Genomic DNA, 26,448 nt, shown 5'->3' on the forward strand with positions numbered 1-26,448 from the left:
CAGTACTCATCCGGAGGCCTTAGCAAGCTGACCCCAAAGGTCTCCAGCACTTTCTGAATGCTGACTTTACCTCACTTATCCTTCATAAGGCATAGTGTGGGAATTGGTGGCTTTGACGTGGAAAGCCTTAAGTTGCTTGAGTCTTGGTCTGTGCGATGCTTACTTCTCTTTTTTCTATATTGACACAAATACAGCATGCCATGGTAGTGGATTGTTGTCACACTGCAGCAGAAGCTGGAAGATCTGGCCTGTCCTACATGTGAAAACTATTCTCTATAACCTAACACAGCCTTCACTTTTGGGATACATCACACAACACACATTTAAGTAACAACAGAGCAGCTGTAGCAATTCAGAGTAAAGGTCCAAGCGGGTCCTATACTCCTGCAGTCCTGTGAGCAGCAACTGCTTCAGGAAAAGGTACAAGCAACAGTGCAAGCCTGGAGTGGTACTGCTCCAGAGTGGGTAATCCTGTCTTCTGACCCCTACTAAATTGACAGCTTTCAGAGCCAAGAATTAGATATGCACCATTATGCTGAATACACCTCAGTAGACTTTTTTGTCAGGCCTTGTGTAATCATGTTGAATCTATCCATACTTTCTGCATCCACAATACCACACAGCAGTGAGCCCCCTATATTATTTATTCCTTCCATGAGAACAATCCTCCTTTTGTTCTGGAACAGATTGCCTGATCACTGCCTTGCAAGCTCCTGAGAAGTCCTGGAGAACAGGAGACGGATTCTCTATTAGTTTTTTCCACGTAACTGTTATTCTATACACCCCTTAAAACTTTTCTCAGTGCAGTTGAGCTTTCAGCCTACTCTGCCCAAGCACTTTTTATTTGCTAGAACTGGACAATCTCACTATTATTCTGCTTTTTCAGATCATTTAGGAATGTACTGATCACAGGCACAAGAACCCATCCAAATTACACCTCAATGGCAGCTTTTCCCTACTGCAGAAAAGAATAATTTTTTCCTACACTTTCAACATCTTATTAATCAACAATGACCTTTCCTCATCTTATGAGGACTTAGTGAGTTTTTCAGTGGTTTAGACATCTTCAGTGAAGGACTCCAGACAGACTCTTTTAATGTTGAAACCCAAGTGCACTGCAGGATCCATGCCACTTTCACCTAGGAGTCTGCCAGTTCCTTGTTAAGAGTTCAGGCAGATGCTCACCTTCCCTCAGAAGATGCCCTCGTGTCACTTCTAAATTACAGAAAGTTTTTAATCAGTGTCCTTGCTGGTTGCAAGTTCAATATATATGACTCCAGCACCTCTTTGGAAGATTGGCATCATATTCAACATCTCCGAGACAAGTGACAAAGTATAAGCCTGAGTTGGAAGTTTGGTGGTTTCAGTTTAGTTTACCTGTGGCTCTTCAGCAAGCCCAACCAATAGTGATAGTTTTATTGTATTCAGGGACCAAAATGGAGTGGTTCTTGATAAAGATCATATTAAGGGCAATATGGGAGAAAGATTGAAAGGATCAAAATTCATACTGCAGATGCTTCTATACTGTAATGGGGCAAATACATGAGGAATTAAAAAAATAGTACAGCCTATGAGTCCCTAAATAAAAGCTTTTGCACTGAAGGCAAAAAATAATCACTGCAACCTTAAACACAAGGAACTCCGAAACAGTTCTGGCACAAGAGCAACCACTTAACTGTGACATGAGAATAATACAGTTCATGGACACTTCCCATACCAGTCAAAACACATGGCCTTTTATGATTTATTTCTCATACTTCTTAATGCAGCTACATTAACAGCTTTACAACCATTATCATAGGCAGAATTTCATATTAATACTTGTGCTGCAAAGGCTGGTACAGCCACTATTGCTTAGTAACTATAAAACTTCTCAGATCCTACATTTGGGAAACAACATCATAGAAGAAACAAGACTAAGGAGAAGTTAGGAGAAGACTCTGGATTTTAAAAAGAGCACAGCTTAAGATAAAATAAGTATCAACTTCAGAACGCAATTTAGTTATTTGAATAACAGACTATTATCCTATCAAAGGATGCCAGACTATTGTACTGTGATAAAAGACTTGGGCCTTGTTACTAGAACTGAAAACAAGTAGCCAAAGGGTATGGAAAGCCTTTCATTCTGAACTGGCTGTTTATGTTGGCCTAAATCAGAACTTAATGCTATTTTCACTTAATTTTCCATAGTTGCTTTTCCAAAATAAGTGGTTTGGCACAACATTCCCAGATAAAAATCAACATGCCGAAAGTTATACAAACAAACAGCAGATGACATCCAGCTCAGATAATGCTTCACAATCCACAGTTTGTTAATATGTAGTCATTTGATATGAGCATTGTCCTGTTGCACAGGAGAACAGGGAATGCAAATGATTGAAGCTCAGGGATAATATATTTATTTTGCCAAACTGTAAACTAACCCTAGGATTCACACTTCCCCCTAAAGAAATGCAAGATCTCATGAACAACTCCTGCAATATCCTCTTCTGGCCAATTCATGCTTTTAATTTTTACTATCAGGTACCCGTAGGATGCTTCACTCAGTAAGACAGAGAAACTCCTCCTTCAGAAGTTCACAGGGTAGTATGGAGAAGTGTACTACATTCTTTGAGGGAGACAGTTTTGTTGTAGTTTTATTTTCCAAAGGAATCCAAACAGAGCTTGCTGGCCTACTGCATAGGGTGTCCTACTACAAGGACTAAGTATTCTTCAATTTTCTCCTTGTATGGTCTATTTTCAGTTCAATACAGCTAGATTTCCACTGAGACCATAACATCATCTGTTTATGTATTCTGTCAAGTGTTCCCAAGACCTACTTCAATTGTTTTTCTAAGTGTAGGGCCTCTGCTGTAGGTCCTCAAATAAAGTGCGTGCAATATTGATCAAAGTCCTGTTCACACTCCATGCGAGATTCAATATATTCCTATTAGATGGATACAAGCAGAGCTTGATCTTTAGCAGGATAAGCAAGCTCTGTACTGCAGGAGACAATAGAGCTCAGTTGTTCTAAGTGGCTTAGTCTTTGGAGACCCATCTAAAAGTCACTGGGAGGATTAACAACATTTTTTCCCCCCACTCCTTACAGTCAGCTGTGGTTATGGAGGCACACAGCACGATTTTGCTTACTATTTTCGCTGCCCACAAATGTAAACCACGAGTTATGGATGGGTATGTTGGCAACCTGCATGCAATATTCTAGTTTTTCCTTCTTAACTTTGCAACTATCCAGTTAACATTTTAACCTGTGCATGAAGACATTTTCAAATCAATCTCAGCCATCAAGGCACTGTCACTCATTCATTGCAGTTCAGATGCTTTCCCCATTTGAGCACCATTCTCACTTATTGGCAACAGAAACCAACAAAACTGCTCATTTTGTTAGAGTCAAGTTCTTAGATCATTGATCACAACTTTATGTTTCCATTGAAGCCTATAGGATTTCTGTTTTCACTAGTTCAGCCTTTTCACTAGCTTATTAGTGGCTTTTCCTTGATTTTTGAAGGTTTAATTCAAGTTTGTACTCCTGTGCAAATTTTCCCCTGCCACATTAATAATTATCTTTCACATCCACTACAGCTGAAAGAAGAAATACAGTGGATTTATGATGAAATCTAAGCCAAGCTTATACAGAATTGCATTATCCAATTCATTGCCTGCATTATCCCTATTTCAGCTTCTTTCTTAGAAGAGCTGAATATTTCATTTAGGTTGGAATTAGGGTCCTGGTCTCCAACATCAATGAACTTTGAGGTATTACTCAAGTTATTTGTAGGCCCTTGACTTTTTTAACAATCTGATCCCCCAAATGTGTGAAACATTGGTGCTTATTAAAATAATCCCAGTCAAAGCTGATAGCCCAGTTCATAGATAGGGCAATGGTCACTCTACAGAATGTTCTCAGACACTGGCAGAACTGCAGGGTGCTAAAGATATTCATCATGGACCTTGGAAACAGAACTCTTCAGTAGGATACCAAACTATAGATAAGAGAATAATGCGAGCTTTGGTGAATTTGGGGAAGCTAACTAGTTTCTGCTAGGAACACATCAAGAAATTCTCAAATAATTTCCCTCTAAGTCTAAAAGCTGGTCATCAGGATGACACAGGATCTCTAGATATGCTGGGAGAACCATCACCCTGAATCTCACGTTGAATTCAATTGCCAATATAAAAGTCTTATTTTCTTTCTAGCACCACATTCATGTGTTTCAGATAACTTCCACCAATGCTTAGCATTAACCAGTGAGTAACTGATTCACTGTTAATACAGAATGGCAAAAAAAAAGCTGTCATTTCCTGAGAAGTACAGTTTGATTTCAAATATCAACATCGCTTGATTGAACAAAAAAGGAGCATTCGTACAATCAAAGTCTTAGTAGGCAACCTGTACCCTGAAACATGAGGACTAGTAAGCATCCTGATATAACTGAATTTTACCAGTGTTCAATGACTATTCAAAGCTTACTTAGAGCCATGCAGTGTACAGCAGAACTCACAAACTGCTGAAGTAAAACTGAAATATTGAGATCTCTAATTAATGAAAGATTCTTAGCTAAAACCAGCTCCAAGATTTGACAAAGAGACTCTAGAAAGAGTCCACATTCAGAAAACAACCTGGGACAAATAGGCTGACTTTGAAAACAGAGAGTATCTGTTCTCTGACTTTGAATTAAACTGAATTGTATCTGTTGAGGAACTGGTCCATATGTTCAAGAGGTATTTTCCATCTCCAGCTATTATGATTCATACATAGATTGCTATTTCATTGCTACGGGGTAAATACATTTTAAATTAGACTATATAACGAAGCTCTAAAGTTGCCATGACAGTTGCAGCAAAATGCCTTGTCGTTTCTCATTACAAGGCATAACCTATCTTTATAACCAAATTAGCTTTTTCAGCTATTCCCCCAAATGTAGCCTGCATATCTATTTTTGTTGATCCACCAATTGCTTCTTTCAGATTTGCATGGTTAATTATCAAACAGGATGATCATCATTTAGATTATTAAAACAATCCATCAGCCAGCTTTGTTCTCTTTCATGTGAAAGATAGGAAAGGTGAAAGGCTTTAGAGAACTTTTTGTCAGGACCTTGTTTAGAAAGGCAGAAAAACAGTTCTATGCCACCAGTCTTTATCTGACCCTCTTCCCTAGACGTGCCCCCAACCCAACCCCACTCCAGACCTGCCCCTGGACACAGCACAATGCCAGCTGTTTCTCCTCCAAAGGTTAGCCCTACTCCTCGGCTAATGTTTGCTCTGGAAAATCATCAATCCCTTTGTTAGTGCAGCTGATGGTGGATCCAGCCATGGTCTCTTGGTTGCATTTCCTTTCCAGGTTTAAGGCTTCAGGAGTATGAAAGATGAAAAGCACAAAGAGCAGAGTCTATCTGTTACTTCTAAATAATAGGACGGGGGGCAAAAGTCTCCTAAAAATAAACTGTTCTGCTCCCACCTATCTTCCAATCTTTAAAAACATTGGAACACTGAAGAAAGAGGGAGGAACACAGTAGTACGCATGTAGGCTGCAACTTGTCATATAATTATCTTTTGCATCAAATTGATTGCATTAGCCAGAAAGCAGAATTTTTAAAAATCTCTATGAACTGTTCATTCCAAGAACAATTAAATCTAAAGTAAGAAGAATCATGACGAATTGCTGACAAGTGTTAAAACATCATCTGCTGACAGCTTCTTTTTCTTTTAAGAAGATGCCATTGCAAAGTCAAAACCAAGAAGTCTACAATAGAAGATATCAAACGACACATTTAATAGAACATGAGGCAAGATATTTGTGTGTAAAATCCTTTGTCAATCTTTGCTATTAGTAACATGCACACAGCAGGGATACTACAGACAGAGTAATGGAAAGACCCCACTGTAAGATTACGTGCTGCTTCAAGCAATATTATCTGAAGTTTATCTGGCATGACCTGAACCTTGAGAAGAGTCAGGAATAATGTTGCTAGATGCAGCAAGGAGATAGTTTCCTTAAAAGACTCATAGATTTAAAGAGTTCTGAATTCAATCAATCCAATATAGAATTTTGTTAGCATTCAACTCTGTAGCTGTGTGAACAACAAAAGTAATTAAACCTGATAGTGAACGTACACATATCTTGCAGCTGATTGACTTTAACTGAATTATTCCTTAAGCTCTGGGGTGAGCTCATCCCTTAACCAGAAAATCTGCACGGGAGAAAAAGTTTAGCCTCATTCTTGAAAAAACACAGACACCAACAACTGAGTCTTTTGCCCTATTGTTAGGAAATCCGTAACATCATTCTTGCCTGCGAATTGCCTGATAGCTAGTGAAGGGTGATCTCATGCCTGCCGTTGGTGTGGCATTACCAGTCTCTCTCCTCTGCTGTGCTCTTACCATTCGCATAGAAACTTCACATCTATGGAAGGTTCAAGAAACTTTCACCCTTCCCTTGCTTTGCCAAATTTGGTCAAAATAGACCAAGTTATAGGGACCAGTCAGCATTCACAGATAGAATGTAAAGAAGCTTCATTGACTAAGAAAAACAGGCAAGAGAGTTATGGGAGGAACATTCCAGGAAGTTCTCAAATTGACTCTCTGCAGTTTTGAAGTGAGGTTTCCCAAAGAGGTAGGGCAGCTTTCAGTGACAATACAAGATAGGACACTGTGGTGGGTTGACCCTGGCTGCATGCCAGGTGCCCACCAAAGCTGCTCTATCACTCCCCCTCCTCAACTGGACAGGGGAGAGAAAATATAACGAAAGGCTAGACGGTCGAGATAAGGACAGTTTAATAAAGCGAAAGCAAAGGTCATGCACAAAAGCAATGGAAAACAAAAGATCTTATTCTCTACTTCCCATCAGCAGGCGATGTCTGGCCAATTCTTGGGAAGCAGGGCTTCAGTACACATAGTGGTTACTCCGGAAGACAAACATAAATAACAAATGCCCCCATCTCCTCCTCCCTTTACTTAGCTTTTATTGCTGAGCTGACATCATATGGTATGGAATAGCCCTTTGGTCAGTTTGGGTCAGCTGTCCTGGATATGTCCCCTCCCAAGATCTTGCCCAGCCCCAGCCTGATGGTGATGGGAGGGAAATGTTGGAGAGACAGCCTTGATGCTGTGCAAGCACTGCTCAACGGTAGCCAAAACACTGGTGTGTTACCAGCATCTTTCTAGCTACCAATACAGAGCACAACACTACAAGGGCTGCTATGGGGAGAATTAACTCCATCTCAGCCAGATCCAATACAATCTCCACCCCTTATTCCATACCATTTGCATCATGCTCAGGTCCCACATAATTTAATACACATATATCTTCCATGCCATTGTGTTTAATTATAACCATGTCATTGTGTTTAATTATCATTACTGAAATCCCTTCCTACCAACACTTACAACTGGAACTACATACTTAAACCACCTTCATACCCAACATACAGATTTAAACATTCTCATTAACTACTGTGCCCTGTCCTTTTTGGTGCCCAACATGGGGCATAAGGAATTTGAGATAAGGATAGTAACTGGGAGAGGTATGGGCAAAACATGGACTGAACACAGCTAGAGAGTGAAGAGGGGAATGACTGTGGGGAATTTATGTTGTTGTAACTGTGGTGAAGGGACGAGGGGTGGATTGTGCGTAAATTGTCCACTTTTTGTCAGTGTTGTGATGTTTTCATTTTGGTACAAAGAATTCTTTTTTGTTGATGTGAGTGAAGTTTGTGAAGATTGTGTGATGAATGTGGATTTTAATGATAATTCTTAAATACGTGAAGCACAGAGGCAAGGAGTGGTATGTATTGGGTTTGCGTGGCAAGATTTTGGTAGTGGGGGGGCTACAGAGGTGGCTTCTGTGAGCAGCTGCCGGAAGCTTCCCCTCTGTCTGATAGAGCCAATGCCAACTGGCTCCAAGATGGACCTGCCGCCAGTCATGGCCAAGCCCATCAGCAACAGTTGTAGCGCCTCTGGGATAACAGATTTAAGAAGGGAAAAAAGTTGCTGCGCAACAGAAACTGCAGCCAGAGAGAGAGAGGCGTGAGAACATGCGAGAGAACCAACCCTGCAGACACCAAGGTCAGTGAAGAAGGAGGGGAGGAGGTGCACCAAGCACCGGAGCAGAGACTCCCCTGCAGCCCATGGGGAAGACCATGGTGAGGCAGGCTGTCCCCCTGCAGCATGTGGAGGTCCACGGTGGAGCAGATATCCACCTGCAGCCCGTGGAGGACCCCACACCAGAGCAGGTGGGTTCCCAAAGGAGGCTGTGACCCTGTGGGAAGCCCAGGCTGGAGCAGGTTCCTGGCAGGACCTGCAGATCTGTGGAGAGATGAGCCCACGGAGCAGGTTTTCTGGCAGGACTTGTGACCCCATGGGGGACCCACACTGGAGCAGTGTGCTCCTGAAGGACTGCACACCGTGGAAAGGACCCACGCTGGAGCAGTTCGTGAAGAACTGCAGCCCAGGGGAAGGACTCACGTTGGAGCAGTTCATGGAGGACTGTCTCCTGTGGGAGGGACCCCACGCTGGAGCAGGGGAAGAGTGTGATGAGTCCTGCCCCTGAAGAGGATGAAATAGCAGAGACAATGTATGATGAACTGATCGTAACCCCCATTCCCCATCCTCCTGTGCTGCTTGAGGGGAGGGTGGGGGTGTTGGGTAGAGAATCCAGGAGTGAATCCTAGCTGTGCCCGGGAAGAAGGGAGGGATGGGGGGAAGGTGTTTTGAGATTTGGTTTTATTTCTTATTACCCTACTCTTGTCGACTGGTAATAAATTAAATTAGTTTTCCCCAAGTCAAGTCTGGTTTTGCCTGTGATGGTAATTGGTGAGTGATCCCTCCCTGTCCTTATTTCAACTCATGAGCCTTTTGTTATATTTTCTCTCATCTGTCCAGCTGAGGAGGGGAGTGATAGAGCAGCTTTGGTGGGCACCTGGTATCCAGCCAGGGTCAACCCACCAGAGACACAGGGAAAATTTTTACTTCATTGGTTTAAAATTAGTAGAATCGTATTGGTTTCAGTCTTTTTTAATCTTATAAAATTCTCCTTCTAGAAAAAGATAGTTCTGAGTGACAAAACAAGTGCAGCTGACAGATTCTTTTTGGAAATGTTTCATGTCTATGGAAGTCATCACAAATGCTGCTACTTCCCCTCATCCCCAGCACACACACTTCTCTAGGCAAACATGAGCACACTGAGCAGACACTTAACACAATACACTCATTTGGTATTTGTCTTCAAAAATAATTACGTAACAAGTGAATAGAGTAAAAAAGTTAGCTGGTCTAGAAAATATCCTATTATGACAGCTGTTTAGAAACGTCATTTTGAACAAAAGCTTTTTCCCCTGCATGCTGATTTTAAGATTAGCTAGGCTATCAGTGGAATCTTCTGAACCTCAACTTAGAAGTACAATGAAATACCAATGGTATGTCTGACTGAGTAATGATGAGAAGGGAAACCCATTATATTTTCCTTTCACACTTGCAGAAGAGAAAACACAATACTGTGTCTTAGAAGCATCCTCTTATGTTTCCACAACCATCACCTAAATTTCCAGGTTTATATACCATAATCAGCAGAAATTTAACATAATTAGTTTACCCAGACTTAGGTCATCATAACTTCTACAAAGCATGCACTCTCCAGAGTTTAAAGTATTGTAATCTAGACTCATGTAGTTGTTGTGTAATGGGACTAATGCCAAAATCCCATGTTTGGTGAGGGATATGTACCCAACCCACAGAGTGGTCTAGAGGGACCTGTTATATAGATTGCAGAGGACAGTTAACCTGCATTTTGTCATTTATACTAACCCATGAAGCATAAGTCCTGCTTTTAAATATAAGTTTTAGTTTCTTTCTAAAGATACACAACTGCTAACATAGCAGGATGAAGACTACTGATACTATCAGGTACAAAGTGTTTCTCCACAAGCAGTAAGAGAAAGAATGACACTAGACCTTATCTATGCTATTTCTTCCCTCTAGGCACAGGGTCTCATCCTGCTTGCAGCTTACAAAACAGCTTTACATTCAGTTCAGTAGGCTGCTTGGTAATTTTGCCAACACAACAGGTAGCATACTTGGATGAGCAACCTTTGAATAACACTACGTACATTTACTCATATTCTGCCACTGACCAGAAGAAATTCAGTTTCCCTTTTTAGTTCCCTTCTTATTTTGCTTAAAAATGCCTTGGCTTTTCAAAGCTAAGTTTATGTTGTACTTTGCTTGGCAACAGATACAACAGCTCCCGAGTTTCATTTGGCTGAGTAATCTTCATACGATAAAAATAGCTTACACATCTTGCTGTACCTGTGCATTTAACTGAGTAGCCAACCCAGTGTGCCATGCTCTCTTGTTACTTGCCTAGCAGTCACAGAGATTAACAGGTCTGCTCTGCTCTGCCCTTGCCAATGACCTTGGTGAAGCTGGGTTCGTCAGCGCAGGCTGCAGATTCCCATTGCTTTAAAAAACAGATACCAGGTTCAATCTTCCCTTATGATGGCTTACCAAAAGCATCATGCTAGAAGCAGTGGCCCACAGATTTTACTGAGGAAGTGTCAAACTCTGGAGTCAAGCAGAGCCTTTAACACTGGGTTTCCAGCTAATGGGAAGAAGGCAGTAACCTCTAGCAGAAGAAATGAGCAAGTGCTACGAGAGGTGATACACACAAGAAAAACAGTGTCTATCAGTCAGGGCTGTACTTGACTTGGATACCTACTACATGGGACAGTCTTTATTAATAGCAGACAAAATCCCACAAAGATATGATGTGCATAACATGGCATACACTATGGACATAATAAGAACAGCAAACTTGGAGTATTGACCACAGATATTTGATTTTTCCAATCCTTCAGTGAACTCAGAAGTGTAATAATTCTTTTATACATCATGCCTTGCAATGAGTATTTAACTAGCTAAACTTGCTTCTGCAAGGCACCGCCTCCCCTCAAATTCAAGTTTAATGAATTATTTAAGGTAAGCCTAACAGAAGTTTGTTGAAATTCAGTAAGTCCATTCGACAACATATCAAAAAAACTTTAGGAATTCAGGTTTTTTCATTCCATATTTGATTTTATTCCATCAAAGACGATTTAAAAACAAATGTACCTAGGATCAAAGTGCAATAAGAACCAAGTTCAAATGTTGTAAAACTACGATGATGTATGGTGTAGAGGTATGTATAGTTCTGAAAAGATGTATTATGGAAAGGAGGTATTTAGGGATTTTATACTCAATTTATTGCAAAACTGACAAATTTCCCTCATTAACTCTGATTAAGCCTACTGAATTTCGCTACAGTTTTTTGGTTATACGCCAAGTGCCAGGAGGCAGTAACATATTTCTGTGGCTTGGGTTGTCTGGTCTGCTTTTGGAAAGTTGCCAGATCTCATTTGACCTTTATAATAAGGTTTAACCCTAGTAGTTGGACTAAGTCACTCTCATTTAGATGAGCAGACTGGTGCAGCTCAGACCTAGGTCAACAGTGAAGGAATGTTGTTGCCATTTGACAGCTGTTCAGTGGCTTCTGGGAAAATTGTTGGTGTTCTCAGTACATTTTCTAGTGGACAGGCACTTAACCTCAAGTTTACTGCCACAGTTTGCAGTGCTCAGCGGAAAGACAAATGGCTGAGTCATCAGGGAGACAATGACTTTCTCAATACCGACTTTCTCCAAGTCACACTTGAGGCACTGAAGGGAAAAAAACCCAAAGAAGATTCAAAACAGCCTAATATGGGAATCTTTATAGTATTTAGAACTAGGTATCTTCCACCAGTTTAAAAGAAAAGGCACTTCACAGGAATGGATCTTCTGAGCCATTGCTAACAAATGCTCCAATAACCTTTGTGTTCAGATAACATGCCAGATCCCATAAAGGAAACTCACCATTGCCCATCTCCCTGCTCTAACAAGTGATGAATTCCACCTGCAGGTCCCTGTTATTTTAGATACAAGCAGGCTGCAACAATCCCAACTACTACCAGCAGCCATGCCTGGAATGGCTTCTTAAAACTAATGCTTTACTCTCATACTGAATGATTGATCACAAGGTTCATTTTGACCTCATGCACTGTGAAAGAGACTACTGAACTGACAACTATGTATAATTATCTGCTTATCAACACCTCACTGCCCCAACACATACATAGGAAGAATACAAGGGCAAAAACAAGGCAAGGGGAAAGTGGGGACATACACACGTAAGAGGGAGGAAGCAAGAGAGCTAAGTTAACATATACTGAAATCTCTGACCTGGAATTCAATGAAACAGTTGCCACAGTAAAGCTGGAATATCACCCTTCCTAGCTTCTGTCTTCTTCACTGGTATCTTCATCATCTCAGTAATGAAGAAGCTGTATTATTAACTATCACATGGAGTGGTAGAAGAGTTGGCCTATTTAAAATTTAGATCCTACACTGCATGTTTATCAACATCCACTGTCTTTTCCGATTCCTCTAATAAAACTGCTTACCACTGGGTACTAAAATATAGTACTCATCTCTATATTTAAAGAGCATGAGATTGAAGATAAAACACTGATTAAGTCTAACCTTAATTAAGGCACTGATGCCACGTTCAGCAATGGACAAAGCTTTGACTATCTGCAAAAAACCAAAAAGCTTGTGTTGGCAACACCAGAGAGCCAGAGCAATAATTCTGTAACAAAGCGGCAGCGGAGCCAGACAAGAGGAACGTTATGGAAGTTTAGCTGAGAGTCCTCCTGTCCCACGGCCCATTGGACACCATTTCACTTTCTGCATTTTTACTTCATTAGCTCATAAACTAATGTCTTGCTAATAGCTATGGGGAGGGGAAAGATGCTGAAATGTTCTATATTATTTTTAACGGCATTTAAGACACACCAATTATTCTGCAGGCTCATTTAGCACCTAATACTAAAGATGCATTCATATATTTCTAGGAAGCAATATTATCTAAGCATCTCTAAAGATACTTCTGTTAACAACCCTTGTGCAAGAGACCTGGATTATTGTCACAAAGGTGCCAGCCAACAGTGGGGACCAAATGAATTGTCAGACTTGACCAGCGCCCTAGTGTGCCCACAAGCCAGAAAAGGCAGCCTCAGTCCTTTAGAGGGAAGGTATCACTGTCTCCCACTTGCATACAAAGTGGATTTATTTGTGAGATATGTTTAGGTGCTACCCACTTTTTGCCTTTCATCAACAGTAGGGACACAAGCAAGTTAAGAGGATTGTTTTCCCATTCTCCTTTCTTTTAGGACACTTCACATACAGTTTCTTTCAATGCCTCAACCTTAAGCTAGCATCTGAAATGCTAAATTTCTGTTTCTCTAAGGAACAAATAAATTAATTTTTTTCTTCATTTTTATGTCTTCTTTGGCTATACCACCCCAATAGTTCCTAGCACTTAGTTCTCAAGTCATTACCAGTACTGAGTGCATTGTTAATGTTAAAACTGCTTCTAAGGACAGCTGAGCTGTAATAGAACGCCTTGAGTCCCACCCTGCCTGTGTACTTATGACTCCTAATGAAAGACAGACTGTCCCACACATGGATATGCCACTATAAGACACTCTGCCTTGGCTGCCCTCCCACTCAGCCAAAGCAGCATCATGTTAGAAATCAGCTATATCATCGTGCCTGATAAAGTGCCACTTCCTCCTTCATTTTCATCAGCAGTAAGAGCCAGTTGCACTTCAGGAAGCAGACACAGTTTTCAGAGTACCACAGAAGGACTAAGTTACTTCAGAGCTTCTCACAAAATTGCTTCAGACTTCTTCACACATCAAATGATGCCACTAGCCAAGAACAGCAGCGTAGGCAATTTCAGCTCATTAGCGTCAGTTTGTATCTTCTCCTTGATTCCATCCCTTAAGCCAGTTTAGTGCATCTGAAGGCAGTAAGGTCCAACACAGCTCTGTGGATGCCAGTTCAGAAGCTGAGATTTAGTTTGGCTTCCCTGCCTACCCCCAAATCCTTTAATTAAATAGATTAATTCCTTGGCTCCAAAAAAGATCAACCTTTTAGACTACTGGCTTCTTATTCTGACATTGAGAAAATGGAGTGCTTGAAACAAGCTAGCTTGAAGCAGGTAGTAATGTCTCTTTCCCAGGGCAGTCAGAAGGAACCTCTTAATCAAGTTTTAAAGATGCCTCCTCTGCAACAAGACACTTTCCCAGGCTCAAGGGGTGGGGGGGAGGGGAGAGAGAGAAAAACAAACCAACCAACCACACACATTCTCTGAACAGCTTCACATCAAAAAAACCTGAGCACACAAATTCCACATGTCCATGAGAGTGATGAGTTAATAGGAACTTATTAAAAACCTTCCCCAGATAGCGTATTTGAGATAGATAAACACGCTTCAGCTTATCCAGTACAAAATCTAAGCATGTCTAGGTAGCATAAAGCAAAATAAGTCAGTGAAAAATGTGTTATTTTCAGTGACTCATTGACCCCACCTGCAGAACCCCCTTCAAACCTCTCACCCAATGGACCTTCAGACTTCACACAGATAGAGGAAATGAAAAAAGAAAACTTGGGGGAGGGAAAGAGGAAATCAATTTAACTTTTAACATTTCTTAGATGCATCAAAGGTCTCAGCCATGTAGTTCTATTAGGTTTCTGTGTGGATTCTTCTAAGATGTGTGTGGAAAAGCCTTCGCTGGGTTCACTGCATGAGACTAAAGAAAATGCAGACAATATGAATTCGAACTTTAATCTTCTTTCCTGGAAAGCCATCTTCAAAAATGTTTAAATAAACTATATATAGATGCTAGCAAGTTGCAAGGCTGAATACAAATCTTTGATCCAGTACAAATATTTTGCCATTCAGCTCATGAGAGTGCACAGCAGTATTCAGGGCTGTCAAACTGAACCGCGGCATGGCTATACATCCTCACAGTTGGTACTAGTATTTGTAATATCCGTAAGGCAAGTTTATAAGCTTATTAAACCCAAAACACAGAATACAAAAGCTTACAATAAACAAGGATGAAAAAGAAAAGATTAGAGTGTAAATGACAAAGAAAGATGAGATTAAAATGTGTGGGGTACAACATAGGTGGAGGAAAATTACCACAGGCATGCTTTAATACAGTACGACAATTTTTTTCCTGCAGATGCTGGATAGTCTAGACATACTTTCAAACAACATTCCTGGTAGTTAATCCCTCAAATCTGCTAGTGATTTCACAGAGTTGTAACACTACTAGCAATCTTTATTATGTACTTTTCTTCCTCTCCCTCCTCAAAAAGGAAATCAAGTGTGTAAAGTGCATTTCATATGATTTGTTAGGATGATCTCCTCCTGACCTAGGAATGCATCTCCCATTAACATTAATGGGCAACTGCAGACACGCAGAAAGAAGGGAACAGTCATTGGTGTTTCAGCCTTGGACATATTGGTGATTACTCCACGAACTTTTTCTTGCTCACCATCTGGTCCCCTAGGATGGGGCAAACAATAACCACTGAAAAGAATTAACATTCTGCCTACATATTCTTCATTTTTACCCCCCCCCAACAGTGAAAATTCAGTGTTCAAAATGTGGAAGAAAAGTACACACGCAACCAAGCATCCTTAGCAGGCAAAAAGAACATACGTTTACGTGGAGAGGAGGCACAAGACTCTTACAACACCTGGTGAAAGCAGAACTATTAAGACTGGAAGGATGGTGAAATAGGTAGCTAACAGAGCATGAAGCATTTAGCCACCTTCTTCTCCACCCTAATTGGAATACAAATGAAATTCATAGTTCCTTTGACTTTACTTTTCAAGGCCAAATCTCAGCTTATTGGTAGTTTCCTCTCTTAGCATACATGTCCTTCATAAAAACCAAAAATCCAGCATGTTATATCAAGGATTTGCTCACCAGGATAACATAAATTTTTCACAGTGTCAAGGGAGGATGGTGGGAGGTGGGTGGGTGTTTTTTGGTTTTGGGAGGCTTTTTTTGTTGTTTTTTTTTTGTTTTTTTTAAGAGGAAATGAAGGTAGAAAGATGATGGAAAGAAGTAGAAGTAGAGGTTGGGGGAAAGCAATGTTAATATGATCAATACTGAACAAACACTTGAAGGGTTTTTAAAGAGAAAGTTGCTTTAGTTGAAATACATTGTTCTTTGATTACAAAACAAGCCATGTGCTTTTCTACAGTCAAAAAAGTCTTTTGGTTTTGATAAAGTAACAGAAACCCTGAATACCATTCAAATTCGTATTAAAAAAATCATTAACAATAATATTGCTTTCTAGCTATCACTGAACAGCTTTCCAGCTTCAGTCTGGGTTTATAACAAGTTTTCCTGAAAGTTTTGGTCATCTTACCCACTTCACAACTCAGTTGTTCTAAGTATTGCAAAAAATATGGGGGGTGGGGTGGGGGAGAACATGACTTCACACGTTGCCAAAGAGCATCAATCAATCAAACACACTTCTAACTTAAGTGACAAGATGCAAAGGATAGGGTGATTCGGCCATAATAACCACCCCTGACAACCCACAGAGAGGCACCACTGCATTAGAGGAGTCACAGCTGTACCAACCCCTCCATGAGCAGCAACTGCATCTAACAGTTTGCCACAGGATATCCTGCAACAACCTCAGAGATCAGCATGACCTAGTTGGGCTAATGCAGGTAGATAACACTCAGATCCCCTCACAGATTCATTTTAAAAGGAAGCATGTGTCAACCTGAGCTTCATATCCTTTTTGACAAGGGCATATTACCTGATGGGGCTGTGAACTGGACCATCTGCTGTAGGAAGGAGCACCAGAAGTCTTGTTGGCTGTAGTTGTAGTTCTCTGCAAAATAAAAGATAGACATGTCAAATATTCACCAACATCTCTGTCACACACAGTCAGCTTCAGCAATCTCAATCATGTAAATTCCCATAGTAAAAAAAAAAACCCTAAACAAACCCCTCAAGAAACCATAAATATGGTACAGTAGCATTAAAATCAGAGATGAAAGTTTGCTGAATTTGCTACCAATGCTCTGTTCAGCCTTGGACCTCAGAAGCTCAATTTTCACCCCAACTTCTGCATGTCACCTAGATTGCAAATTTAAATGCTGAGCCCTAACCTAAACTGGGGCTCCAAAGCACTACCTACCCTTCAGCCAGGTAATTTACTCAGATTAAGCAAACATGCTCTAAATTCACAATTATTCCAGAAAGGCATCTTTTGAGGGGTTTGTCTGCCTGTTCTGAGAAGCTATATCTGTATTTTTCCCTAACTCATAGTGATGTTTCATTCCATACTTCATACTAGTTTCATAGAAGCTGTTCTTAACTCATAGAAAATAAAGCAAAATTGTTCTTTCAGAATCACTTCACCTTACTCAAAAGTGAGACTTGGATATTATTGGAATAGGTAATAACAGAGATTAGTTACCTACCAACTTCTTTTTGAAGAAAAAAGACAGTCTTTATGATTTATCCCTATACTTCTTTCACCCACTTCCCTGTATTTATTTCTGAAGCAGTAAGAAAAAAGACCCTACCGTGGACTTTTATATCCATATCATATTTCCATAGCCATATCATGTGTGTCACATACAGACCTTATAATCAAACTGCCTTTGATATTGTGGAAGAATCAATGCAATATGCTGTCTAGTAGAACACCACCAATTATTTTAATACACATTATCCCCGGTTTCAAAGTTATTTTATACCATTAACTTCTACGCTGTTTAGGCTAGAGCCTAGTGTAACACAGAGCTCCTCCAAATCCACCCCTCACATATGTGAATTTGGTCCTTCTAAAAAAAACCCCAAAACACCACACACCACAGTCAGTAGCCAAATATCTTGCAAGTATATCACTACTATATTGTGTAAGCTCAAGTATTACAGAAACCTTGTGATGACAAGGCTATCTGTATCAGGAAGATCAGGTAGATTTGAGTTACCTACTCATGAGATCTGAATTCAAACAGGCTTTCCAGACACGAGATACTAATTTATCAGTATATTATGTCACCAGCAGGATGCTAATAGGGGGACATATTCATATTTGAACCATATGGACATAAATTATACTAAAAAATGCAAGTAAGACAATCCATGTGAGATTTATACCACAATGTAGTATACTCTTTGTAAGTATGAAAGTAAATAGCTTATGGCTTTTAACACCCAAGGATATAGTACGTTTCTATGCCAATTATAACCACTAGGGCTTACACATCATTACATATTCTAAAGCTGGCATGTCATTCCCACTAATAAGAAACAGCCACTACTGTAATTGTGCTTTTGCGTTAGTCTACCAAAAAGCAGTTATTTTACAAATTTAATTATTAGCATTACTGTATAGTGTATTTAGCTTCTACTAAACACCCTTTAGAAGGATAGGCCTTTTTTTAATAGTCAGATACACCATGCAACAGAATAACACTTTCTTTTGATAGAAACCTCAGAAAACACAAACTGCACACAACGCTGATTTCAGCTTTATAAAAACTTATGAAAACTATCTCCATCTGCTTCAGAAGAAAGACTGGTCAATCTATGAATAACAAGTTGTATAACAAGATAGCTGGAGTTTTTCTGGAAGCATCTGGAAGTTGTCTTCCAGCAAGATGCCCTTCCACAAGCACCACACACCTTTCTTAATACATATATATATAATGTATGTCTGCCTTTAGTATTGTCTGATAAAAACTGCATATTCCTCCTGTCTAAACACATAAATAGCAGACTTGTTTCATTACTTCCTCCAACACCTGTTAACCTCTAGTAGGTACATTCCTCTACAGCAGTCACTCTTTTGAACTCTTCCACCTCAGTTTCAAGGACATCCCAAAGGAAAATACCCCACAGAGAAACAGTACCGCAATATTACAGAGGCCAGGCAGCCAGCAGACAAATACCTCCAAAAACAAAGGCAGATAATTTTTTGTCTAATTTTACAAACAAGAAAGAGCCAGTCTCAGAAGTATTTAGAAGCTGACCTCCACCTTCCAATTTAAGAGGTAGGCACTTGAAAAAAAAAATTGTAAAAATAGTAGTATAAAAGGGTCTAAAATCAGCATTTATTTCCCTTATCCTCCCAGGCTTTTTTTTTTTTTACTCCATTCATAGATCAATGAGTAGTATCACTTGCATGTTCCAAGGCAATCAAAATATCAGGTTATAGAGCAAAGGCTTATGCTGCTCACACACAGAAGCTTCTATATCAGATCATTTGGTGTAGATTCTGAAAGATCTGGAAAATACTTCTACCTGAACTTCTCTCCAAGTTCTAAGGGAGAACAGGAAAAAACCTGAAAGCTAGACCACATCCCCTACTTGTCTCAGCAGTTAAAATATTTGAGGCAGGTGACTTAAAAAACATGATGAACAAACTCCAAACACACACACATACATACATGCTCTCACTCCTATTTCACTGCAATCAGTAGAAATTGGACAACCACCTACCTTTAGGAGCATGACCCTTCATACCTGGCAGCCAAGCACAAGCTAGATCACACTCTCTGCTGGATAAATAGCTTTTGCATGCAGTTTGCACCACAAAGGAGACCTCAAGGTGTTGCATTTTCACTAGGTATTTTACCAGGGAGCACATTGGTTGCATTTAGTCCCTTAAGCCACATCCCTTTCTTCAGCTAAAATCACCTTCGTTATCACTCTTCCTTTTGAGAAAGAAGGAGCACATACTCAGAACATTTAAGGACTCTCCCTCTGGCACAACTAGCACTTTAGTACAAGTCCTGGACATCAGCTCCCTCTCTGGTCTCGCAGAGCTCCCTGACAGCATCATTTGAAACATCTAAACCCAGCAGCTCACAGCTCTTCTAAGGACACCAGCAAACCCCCACTCTTAGCTAATTTTATATCCAGCCCTTCTACTTTCCCAGCACATTTCTGCTCCCTGCAAGCTGTCTCTCAGACATACGTAGGTACAAAAAAAACCCTCCCCAAATATTAAAAACTAATTAGGACTGACTGCTCTAATTACCTGCTTGTCCAAGCTGTTCCTTATGTCCTTGTCCCTCCTCCTTATTCCCCCCACCTGTGAAGAGAGGTTAAACTCACACAGCTGCAGATGACCACCAGTCGCTTTAAAAGACCAATGAAGTCCTGCTGAAAACTTTAGAAACGTGTAACAATTTTTACAGCAGACTGCTTCTGAAGGTAATAAAACTGTTAACTGGACATGTGGGGTTTGGTATCTGAGATAGAAGTTATGGAAAAAAAGGAGAGAGGAAAGCTGGTGGTCTGCACAGTACTGCCCAGACAACAGTCGGTATGAGAGGAGAAAATCTGGTGTAGATTCAGCGCAATGTGTGCTTCAAGCACATGGCCGGACCCAAGCCTGAACATGAGGAATGCTGATGAAACATCAGACTGCCTCCAAATCCCAGTGAGAGCAGGAAAAAAGTACTTTTCATAGCAATAAAACAGCACAGATAAGAGCACATGATGCAGTGTATGTGCAAAGCTGCTGTTTTATATGCAGTTTGCAGGAAAACTGTTTTCTTGGAAGACTCCTAATGCAGTAGATAACATAGCAAGAAGCTAGAAAAAAACTTTAGGAGAATACATGGAAATCTGAGTATGGCTCAACAGGAGAGCTCATGAAAAGATGTGTTACTATTTCATTCTTGGGCTAAGGCTGTTAGTGATTGTATACAATACAAGCCAAGATCACGTACAGTCCATAAATAATTTCTCATTAAGTCAAGGAGAGCTTCAATGTAAGGCCACACTTCAAAATTAGGAAAGGAAAGCAGAGCACAGAGAAAGAGTTACAAGTGTTACTGTGACAATATTTTTAAAAGAAAAAAAGAGTATATATTCTGATAACAAAGTCAAAGATTATAACCTATTCTACAGCCAAATAAACTTATAAAGCCTTCTGATGGGCATGGCAATTCGTCCCGTTAGCTTGGAAAAGTATTGTAACATGGGATGAATTACTGTCTGGAACTACCTGTCTCTTTCCATCCACTCACTGGAGAGAAAGGCTAAGCAGCCAGTTTGAGACGTCTAACTTTGGATGGCTAATGTTAGGTGAAATTAAATCTACCCGTACTCCATGTTCTCCTTCCTACCAAGGGACCTAGGCAATTTGTCCTCTTCTAGGGTTTAAACGGTTATTATGGTAGCAAATTGGTGTATAATCGGGGTACTTTTGAACTGCCTTGTGAACTGCTACAAACTGTGTTAATCTTTCAAATGCAGCTCACTGGTAAAGACATGAAGTACTGTCTTGACTTTCAGAACTCAGAATTTTTTGGCTAGGCGAGAAGGGAAAAAAGGATTTTGACTTATAAATAGAGAAAATGTAATATGAAAGTAAATGGAAGGTAATACTAAACATTTAATCACATCAAAACCATTTTTTTCAGAGAAAAAACTACTTAGATTTATATCTGTAGTTCTTTGAGAATACAGTTATAGTTACATGATATACATGTTATACTACCAGTTCCTAGGCTCTTCAGTTTCCTGGCCTAAAATCTTGCTGGTGTTCAGAAGGTATCTTGCTCATCAGTTTTACTGGAGATGATGCTTGTTTAAAGAGTATAGAGTCCAGCTGTTTATGCGAAGGCTGACATCAAAATCAGGATATATTTTGCACTGTCCAATATCTAGATTACTTTTTTTCTATTTGTCCTGGTTTCAGCTGGGATGTAGTTAACTGTCTTCCTAGTAGCTGGTACAGTGCTATGTTTTGAGTTCAGTATGTGAAGAATGTTGCTAACACTGATGTTTGCAGTTGTTGCTCAGTAGTGTTTAGACTATAGTCAAGGATTTTTCAGCTTCTCATGCCCAGCCAGGGCACCTGACCCAAACTGGCCAACAGTGTATTCCATACCATGGGACGTCCCATCTAGTTTAAGAACTGGGAAGGGGGGGCGGGGAATCGCTGCTCGGGGACTGGCTGGGTGTTGGTCGGCGGGTGGTGAGCAATTGCCCTGCGCATCATTTGTACATTCCAATCCTTTTATTACTACTGTTGTAATTTTATTAGTGTTATCATTATCATTATTAGTTTCTTCTTTTCTGTTCTATTAAACTGTTCTCATCTCAACCCAGGAGTTTTACTTCTTTTCTCCCGATTTTCTCCCCCATCCCACTGGATGGGGGGGAGTGAGTGAGTGGCTGCGTGGTGCTTAGTTGCTGGCTGGGGTTAAACCACTACACTATTATTAGCTATGGAATTTCAATGATTTTTCCTTAAATTCGAAGATTCATTTGCTGAACAAAATAATAGTGACATTAAGGCACTGAAGTTGTTTCTTTGAAGTTTGCTTTCTTTTTTTCACAGAGTTTTGTATACCTGTGACTTTTGCTAACAGGAACCAATAATGTTATGTTAAAAAGAAACAATATTCAATGGCTGCTTAGTGACAGATACAGGCTTTTGGGTTCACTTGTTTATTTTATTTTATTTCACAGCAGGAGTTTATGAAGAGAAACACAAGTGAAAAATAAAGTTTTAACCTCTCATGCTATAATGTCCTTTATGACGCTCCAGAAACAACTAGTGGGTGAAGTCCTTTTGCCATTAACCCTAGCAGACTGGGGGTGGGGGTGGGATGGGCTGGTTTTTGAAGTATTGAGTTTTATTTCTTTTTACTTATTGGGCATATTCCACAAAAATGCAGTATAGAAAATGACAAGTTATTAATTTCTATATACAAGTGAAATAGGAAAGGTGACAACTTATCTGATTCTATCTGATCAAAAATAAGGCTTAGAGGAATTACACAGTCTGAAATTTGAACCAGTAATACCTCTTGAAACAACATAGACTTCATGCCTACATGTCAATCCATCCCTGTCTCTGGTCTGGCTCCTTAAGCCTTGTTGATTCTCTGTGTGGGGTAAGACCTTGCACACTTAATGATACTAAATCCTTCACAGCCTCTTCCTCACAAATGTCATCTCAATGGATCAGAGGAGTCAGCTCAGTGGAAAGGGTCTCTCTGTGTTTCCAATCTGGCATCACACCTGGCTCCATGGGGAGACAAACCCCACTGGAGCCTGTTCATTACAAATGTGCCGCTCACCCATGAAGCCATTTTCACTCCTGTGCTATAAATACACACGATTCCTTGCTCCCTTCGAAACCTCATCCCATTTTTCAACAATACCAATACTATGCTGGAAATTCATAGCTAGTGCCGCTCCAGACATAAGACAAAAACAAATTGCAAATACTTTAAAGATCCATGGTTTCTTCAATACCATACAAGTAAAATTAATTTTCAGGTTCTCATTCCTCACAGTTAAAAGTCCTCCAGAACTGCCAGGAAAACTACCTGCCTCCAGTGAGACTAGCACTATGAAATTCCAGAGAGATGGATTTTTTAAATTTCTTTTTTGGTCAGAAAAATGAAGACAGAAAATGTTGATAATTAGATTAATAACAGGAACATCACTTCATTACAGCCATGCAGCAGTTTTTACCACTCGATGGCAAACATTGCTGATCATGGGGTTAGGACACAAAATGAAATGTAGTGGTGTTGGCAGCAGTGGAACGATGGTACGTGGCATGTCAGTATGGTCTTCTCTTCCATGCAAAGGGCACATGATACATTCATAGCTTGGCGTAGCTTGGCAGATGAGTGAATATCATATGTCAAAGTAACATCATTGTTTTGCAGTGATGAGATGATGGAGGAGAATCATCAAGTATGTTGTCCCACAGAAGTGTAAAATCAAGAAGGTGGCATTAAAAAAGCAGCTGATCTGGATACAGTGATCAAGACATAAAATGTAACAGAATTATGAGAGGTAAAGTTTGTAAGTAAGTTGTAAATGAAATACATTTATAAGTTGTGTATGAAAAAGTGCACAGTGGGAAAACAAACTTTCCTTAAGATTGTTGCGCAGTGTCATCAGGGATTACTTCCTCTAGCTTACAGAAATCAATGTTATGACAGGAAGATACAGAGTAGGAGAGATATTGACTGAGCTGTCAACCAAAGAGTACATCTCTCTGAACCTGTGGGTTTGGGCTTTGATGAAGCAAATGCATTCGGTAGATGTTTTTATAGGATCTCAAGCACTCACTCAAAGTACTCACTTGCATTTTATATCCACTGTCTACACTTGGTCATCAACACAGTGACTCATAATTTTTGAGGTGAAATTGCCAAAAGTAGTATAATTCATCTGTTACTCACCCCAACAATGGATTCTTGATTGTTTGGCAATTAGACATGGGCTCTGAACCATGGTGTAGGGCTTGTCATGACACAATGATTCCCCCTCTTTTTTCTCTTTGTTCATTCCCGTTCATCAATTTAATATAGATATTTTCACACCCTGGAAGGAAAAAAATTCTGAACAAAGCCAGGGATGAAAATATCCTCTTTTCAGAAATTCTCTTTACACTTACCAACAAGGAGTTTTGTGTTAAACAAAAAAAACTTCACTTCATGACCTCCCATATCCTACTTGATTGTTAAAAGTAATAATGAATGTATTTGAAATTTCAAAGTATATCTTTGAATGGGGGTGACATCCACAAGACTTTTATATTTCACAAACCGAATAAGAACTGATATTAGAGATTGCACTACCCATTTCAAACCACATCTACCTTAGCAGAACTGGCTGGTCAAGCTTGAGCCAACAATACTGTAGCCATTAATTCCTTCTCCATTCCCATTTGTATTGGCCAACGAAGTGCAGCGTACTTGAATCACAAACAAGCCAAATGACTGTTACTGTTAGTGACAAGCAACAACTTCTTTCTTCGGAATTTTAATATGGCGAAAGAACTTCTCATCTCTGTGGAGATGCTACATACACCGTGATTTGCTGTGCAGTCAGTACTTTCTTCCAAAGCCAGAGAGTTTGAAGAAAAGCTGCAAAGAGATCGAGGAACAACCTTCAAGTCTTCCAGATGGAGGTGACATAAAGTTGGCATCCTTATCCCATAAAATGTACAATTAAGAAATTGTAAGAAAGTCACAAGACTTGGAAACATGCAATAAGATAAGGAGGAGAAATCATCTCAGCTTGAGTGAAAAAAAGAAAAACGAGAATATGGAAACATTCGATGCTTTGAGGTCAAGAACTCTCCCAAGCACTACTGAGAAGGTAGGGGAGCACATCACAGCCATATGAGAGATAATATAGTCAGAAAGTGGATTTTAAAAAGTTAGCAGGTGCTTCTGTGGAAAAAAGACTACAAGGTAGGAAGTAAGTATAGTATTATGTTGAGTGATGTTACATTATCAGCAATGAGTAACTTTAAACAATCAGTCAGGGAACGCAACAGTACTGATACTACCAGGACATCTACTCCTACTGATAGAATTCAGAATGAAATATAAGATGCATTATCAGAAGAACTTGGAACATATGACATCTTTTATGTCCTCTGGACTCTCACCATTTTCCTGAGTAAATGAAACACTGGGGCACAAGGAGGTGTAGGGAACTAACCATAAAAAAGAGAGTCTTGGTTATGGCAGAGAGTGGAATGGGATTAGTTTTGTGGGACTGAAAGATGTGGCTTTCCTCAGAAGTTTGCACAGGTCTGCAAAAATGGAATTAACAGGTGTGTGTTGATTTGAGACAAAGGAACAACACCAGGAAAGTAAAAAAATTTCATCGTAGTGAGAGCTATTCTCTTCCAGCAGCTATTCTGCAAAAGATATCTGCCCCATTAAAAAAGCAGAAAAGAAATATGAAAAGTGACCCAGAATCTTTGAGTAATATCAGGTCTGAGGTGTTAAAAGATAACCAAGTGACCACACAGAAGACTGGCACTGAGTAGGAGAACTTCAGAGCTAAATGACAGAGAGTATCAAAAATCATTAGAGGAACAAATGCAAATAAAAACCAGTGAATGCTTTCACAAAGGTGGGGGGGATCATTCCTTATTTTATTAATGTTCACCAAGGATAATAAGAATTCAGAATTATGCTTACATTGAAGATTATAATAAAGCCAGAACAGAGAAAAGCCTTGATAAGACAATGCAAAAGACAATAGTGCAGAAATTCGAGTAAAAGATGTCATACAGTAGATGTACTAATCAGAATATTTTACATGTATTTCAGTACTGGGAGGCAAAGACATGAATCATGAAGGTTCAGGAAAGTACAAAAATAAATATGTTTATTTGCAAACAATGCAATCATAGAAAGGTGGAGGAGGTACTCTAATGATCCTTTTAATGGTGAGACAGATAAAAGTGAACAACAAAAGGCTATTTTCTAGATAAATGAGTCATTCTCAGAAGAATCAAATTTTTAAAGTATTCAAAAGGCAATTAGACTTTCAGGAAAAACACTGGCAACTCCTGCTAAATTGTTAAGACTAGGACACAATAAGCTTAGTCAAATTTTTTACAACCTAATTTTGAAAACATTCCCAAGGAGTGGAAAGAGAAAGTCACATTTCCAATTTCAAAATAGGGATGTATTGAAAATGTAAGAATTATTTGTACATTTCTTCTCGTTACAACCTCAAAAATCCATCCTCCATACCTTTT

The 26,448-nt window shown here is 39.8% G+C and overlaps 1 protein-coding gene across 2 annotated transcripts in view; it reads right to left on the minus strand.

Annotated features, from left to right (window-relative positions):
* Positions 1 to 26,448, minus strand: part of RBMS3 (RNA binding motif single stranded interacting protein 3) — a 733,333-nt gene that overhangs the window by 608,287 nt on the left and 98,598 nt on the right. Inside the window, exon 1 of one of the 2 annotated variants that reach the window (XM_069770881.1) lies at positions 16,702 to 16,766. Coding sequence is in view for 1 of the 2 variants with exons in the window: in XM_069770900.1 (XP_069627001.1) it covers positions 16,702 to 16,776 (75 nt within the window). In the remaining variant the exon portion in view is untranslated. Of the gene's footprint in view, positions 1 to 16,701; positions 16,777 to 26,448 lie in introns of those variants that run through there. The other variant, XM_069770900.1, reaches the window with a different exon arrangement.

Source organism: Haliaeetus albicilla, chromosome 2 (genome assembly GCF_947461875.1).
Source record: "Haliaeetus albicilla chromosome 2, bHalAlb1.1, whole genome shotgun sequence".
Taxonomy (NCBI): domain Eukaryota; kingdom Metazoa; phylum Chordata; class Aves; order Accipitriformes; family Accipitridae; genus Haliaeetus; species Haliaeetus albicilla.